The sequence below is a fragment of the Zeus faber genome, assembly GCF_960531495.2.
Source record: "Zeus faber genome assembly, chromosome: 15".
In the NCBI taxonomy this organism is placed as follows: Eukaryota; Metazoa; Chordata; class Actinopteri; order Zeiformes; family Zeidae; genus Zeus; species Zeus faber.
Window position 1 is genome coordinate 3076514 of NC_137194.1, and position 5000 is coordinate 3081513.

The 5000-nt window shown below is 38.1% G+C and overlaps 1 protein-coding gene across 1 annotated transcript in view; it reads left to right on the forward strand.

Annotated features, from left to right (window-relative positions):
* LOC307240653 (extracellular sulfatase Sulf-2-like) overlaps positions 1 to 4366 on the forward strand; it is a gene marked incomplete at its 5' end in the record, with an annotated part of 23658 nt that extends 19292 nt beyond the window's left edge. Inside the window, one exon of the mRNA XM_080014492.1 lies at positions 3473 to 4366. Coding sequence (XP_079870618.1) covers positions 3473 to 3503 — 31 coding nt within the window. The 3' untranslated portion in view covers positions 3504 to 4366. The remainder of the gene's footprint in view (positions 1 to 3472) is intronic.
* Positions 4367 to 5000: the final 634 nt, after the last annotated feature.

Here is a 5000-nt window from a genome sequence, read left to right on the forward strand (position 1 = left end):
ACTCTACTCTACTTTACCTTTCTTTACTTTACTTTACTTTACTTTACATTACTTTACTTTACTCCATTCTATTATATTCTATTCTACTTTACTCTACTCTACTCTACTCTACTGTACTGTACTCTACTCTACTCTACCCTACTTTACCTTTCTTTACTTTACTTTACCTTACTTTACTCTATGTTACTCTACTATACTTTACTTTACTACTCTACTGTACTTTATTTTACTATACTTTATTTTACCTTATCTTCTTTTTTTCTTACTTCACTTCACTTCACTTCACTTCGCTTTCCTTTACTTTACTTTACTTAACGGTACTTTGCTTTACGTTACTTTGCTTTGCTTTACACTACCAGATATACTTGACTCTACTTTTCTAAACGCAACTCTTCTTTACTGTACTTCCCTTACTTTACTCAACTTTACTGTACTTAACTTCACTTTACTCTACTCTACTCTTTTTGACTTTACTTCACACTACTCTATTCTACTTGACTTTAATTTACTCTACTCTTCTCTACTTGATTTTACACTACTCTGTTCTATTTTACCCAACTCTACTCTACTCTACTCTACTATACTCTGCTCTACTTTACTCAACTTAACTATTCTATGCTGTACTTTTATCTACTTTACTCTACTTTACTTTACTCTACTGTACTCTAATTAACTCTACTTTACTTGACTTCACCTTACTCTACTCTAGTTTACGTTACCCTACTTTATGTTTCTCTACTTCAGTTTACTTCACTTTACTTCACTTCACTTTACTTCACTTTACTTCACTCTTCTCCACTCTAGTCTACCATATTCTACTTTGGTTTACTCCATTTTACTATACTCTACTCTACTCTACTTCACTTCACTTAACTTAACTTAACTTGAATTTACTCTACTGAGCTCTACTTTACTTTACTATACTTCCATTTTCCTGACTTTACTCTACCCTCCTTCACTTTACTTTACTCTGCTTTATTTTGCTCTTCTTTTGTCTACTTTTATCTTCTTTTACTCTACAATACTCTACTTAACTCCACCTTACTCTACTCTTTCTCAACTTTAATAATCTGGAATCTACTTTTCTCTCCTTTACTGTATGTTACTCTACTTTAATTTACTGAGCTCTACTTTTCCCGACTTTACTCTACTCTGCTTTACTCTACTCTTCTCTACTGTTATCTCCTTAACTTTACTTTACTCTTCTGTTCTTTACTCTCCTTTACTTTACTCTACTTTACTCTACTATATTTGACTTTACTTCACACTACTCTATTCTACTTAACTATCCTCTACTTTACTACTATAATTTACCTTACTGTACTGCACTTCACTCCACGTTACTTAACTTTACTGTACTTGACTTTACATGACTTTACCTGTCTGTACTTTACATTACTTTACTTTGATTTGTTCACGCTATTTTACGTTACTCTACTTTACTTTACTTTACTTTACTTTACTTGCCTTACTTTGATTTGCTTTACGCTACTTTACTATACTTTACTGTACTCTATGTGAGAAATAAACCTCTTGAATTTCTTTACTTTCCTTTACTCTACTCAACTCTACTCTACTTAACTGTACTGTATTTGACCTCACTTGACTCAACTTGACTTTACTCTTCTCTACTTTAATTGACTACTAATCTACTACTACTAATCTTCTTAACTTTATTTTACTCTTCTTTTCTTGACTTTTTCTACTTTACTAAGCTCTACTTTACTCTACTTTACTGCAATTTACTAGACTTTACCTTACTCTACTTTACTCTCCTTTATTTTACTCTACTCTACTTTACTCTACTTTACTTTACTCTTATTTTCTTTACTTTTATCAACTTAACTTTACTTTACTATTCTTTTCTTTACTTTTATCAACTTAACTTAACTTTACTATTCTTTTCTTTACGTTTATCAACTTAACTTTACTTTACTATTTTCTAGTTCACTCGGTGTTACTCTACTTTACTCTACTATTCCCTACTTTAATCTACTCCACTCTTCGTTTAACTTCTTTACTCGACTTTACTTTACTTAACTCTACTTCACTATACTTAACTTAACATTACTTGACTTTAATTTACAAACGGTGCGTTACTATACTTCACTTTACTTCACTGTACGTTACTGTACTTTACTTCACTTTATTCTACTGCACTCAACTTTGCTGAACTTAACCTAACCTAACTTTACTTTGCTTTACTTTACTTTACTTAAATTTAGTTTATTTTACTTTACCTTTCTCTGCGTTACTTCACTTTTCTCTACTCTACTTACTCTACTCTTCTTTACTTTATTTTACTGTTCTTTTCTCTCCTTTATTCTACTTTGTTTATGCTACTTTAGTTTATTCGACTTAAGTTTAATTTACTTTACTCTGCTTTACTCCACCTCACTTTTCTCTACTCAACTTTACTTTGCTTGTCTGTACTTTACTTCTTTGTACTTTACTTTACTGTACTTCACTGTACTTTTCCTTACTTTACTCTACTCTAATGTATTGTATGATACTCAGTGGTAGGGAACAATCAATCTGGCTCCTAATTCTCCATCTGGAAACACTGATCCTGCCTGTTCTGCCGCTACAGAGACCTTCTCCAAATACTAACTGTACTATACTATACTATACTGTACTGTACTGTACTGTACTATTGTATACATTATTAAACTGTACAATACTATACTGTACTTTATTGTACTGTACTATACTGTTCTGTACTGTACTGTATTGTTCTATACTATACTGTACTGGGCTGTACTTTATTGTACTGTACTATACTATACTGTGCTGTACTGTATTGTACTGTACTGCATTGTACTATACTACACTATACTGTACTGCAGTATACTGTACTGTACTATACTATACTAAACTGTACTGCACTATGCTGTACTGTACTATATTACACTGTACTATACTAAACTGTAATGTACTCTACTATACTACACTGTAATGTACTGTACTATACTACACTGTACTGTACTATACCATACTATACTACACGGTACTGTACTATACTACACTGTACTGTACTATACTACTCTGTACAGTACTATACTGTACAATACTATACTATACTATAATACACTGTACTATACTGTACGGTACTATATTGTACTGTACTGCAATGTACTACACTACACTGTACTGTACTATATTGTACTGCACTGTACTGCTCTGTACTAATAACATCACTATAACCAGTGAAATTGCATCACATTGACCTTGGATCTGTCATCTAATAACTAGAAAACATCTTCCTCATGTTTATCTTCCATTGTTCTTCTGCAGCAGCTACATACAATACATTCATAAAGCGTTGAAAATGGCAGACATGCAAAGGTCCCTGCACGTGGCGAATGAAGGTGACCCCAGGGTGTGTGTGTGTGTGTGTGTGTGTGTGTGTGCGTGTGTGTGCGTGTGTGTGTGTGTGTGTGTGTGTGTGTGTGTGTGTGTGTCTGCCATGCAGGGGTCAGATTTGGGACGGCTGGGAGGGTTAGGCCGTCTGATTGGTCGGAGCAGGCTTCTGACTCCGCCCCTCGGCCTGAAGACGTCCGAGCGACGGGCTGTCCTCACCCAGCGGCACCAGCAGGGGGGCGGAGGGTGGATGGGACTCCTGCGTCACCGGCCGGCCAATCGGCTTCCACCGCCTCTCTGACATCATCGGCTCCACCCGCTGAGCTAAGCAAAGCTCCGCCCCTCTCCTCCCCTCCCTCAGCATTGCTGTTCTCCAGATCGCCTGAAGGCGGCCATCTTGTTTTAAATGTAGATACCCATAGTGTTTCTAACAAACTGTAAATAAAGAATCCTCCCTGCGACTAAACCCAGACACGGGAAGCACAGACTGAACAATGTGACATCACTTCCTGTTATATGTGTATATTATTTTATAGCTGGAGTGTTGCCATGGCAACCCAGCATCAAGTCTACTAACCAGAGGACTACAGTACCCACAATGCAACTCTCCGGACTGAAACCCAGACGAGGACAGCGTTTTGGGAGCAAATTCAAGGACCTCTACGCTGACAGGCGAGTGGGCGGGGACCGTTCAGGTGTAGCCAACCGGAAGAGCTCTATGCTGTGATGTCATCAACCAGAAAGTGACGCAGCGGCTGTCGGTCGAACCTGCGCTGTGAGTCCCACGAAAAGCGTGTTTCCTCCGAACGTCTTCCTGTCAGCTGACCCTCGACTTCCTGTCTACGCCTGCGTCTCATGCGCTAGAGAATCAAACCGTATCAAACATAAATGAATTTCTACGACACGAGACATTTCTCCATCTTGGAATCCGACGCCGGTCTCCGAGCAGAAGTACTGTACAAAGTTGTTTCTAAATAAATTTGATCTGTTGTGATTTTTGTCTTATTACCGTGAAGAGATTGTGAAAGTGTCATTCAGGTTGAATCCATTTTGTGAAGCAGGGTTCCCAAACCGTGGTCCGGGGGCCACATCCGCTATATGTTTATATTATATCAAATTTATTTAAAGATCACAACGCTGAATTAATCCACGCAATTCCATCAAAGGTTCTCTTTTTTTTTTATTTGAATGATGGCGATCGTCTATTTTTAACAAGGGTGTGATTTGGTGATTTATTGATTCATGCTGTAAAAATTCCCTTTCCCGCCCGGAGACGACCCGGTCCCCGGTCCCCGCTAGTTTGAGTTTGAGACCCCTGGTGTAAATTCTGTAACAATGACAACAGTGACCTGACGTCGGTGTGTGTTCCGTGTTTTAACATGGAGCCCAAATAGTCAGATCAGCCTGGAAAAGCAGATAATTATCAATAATCAATATCTCCAGCACGAGAGAGTCGCCTCCTGCTGCGTTCCAGTGACGTGGGAACTCGGAAAACTCCGACCCCCTGCTGGGAAAGGTGCAAAGGAACGCACACTTGACCCTGAATTTCGGGGCGGATCGCTCGGAGATAACAGCGGCTGTCGTCATGACAACATGGCAGCTCGCGCCGTTCACCATTTCTGTTCGAAAACACTGTAACT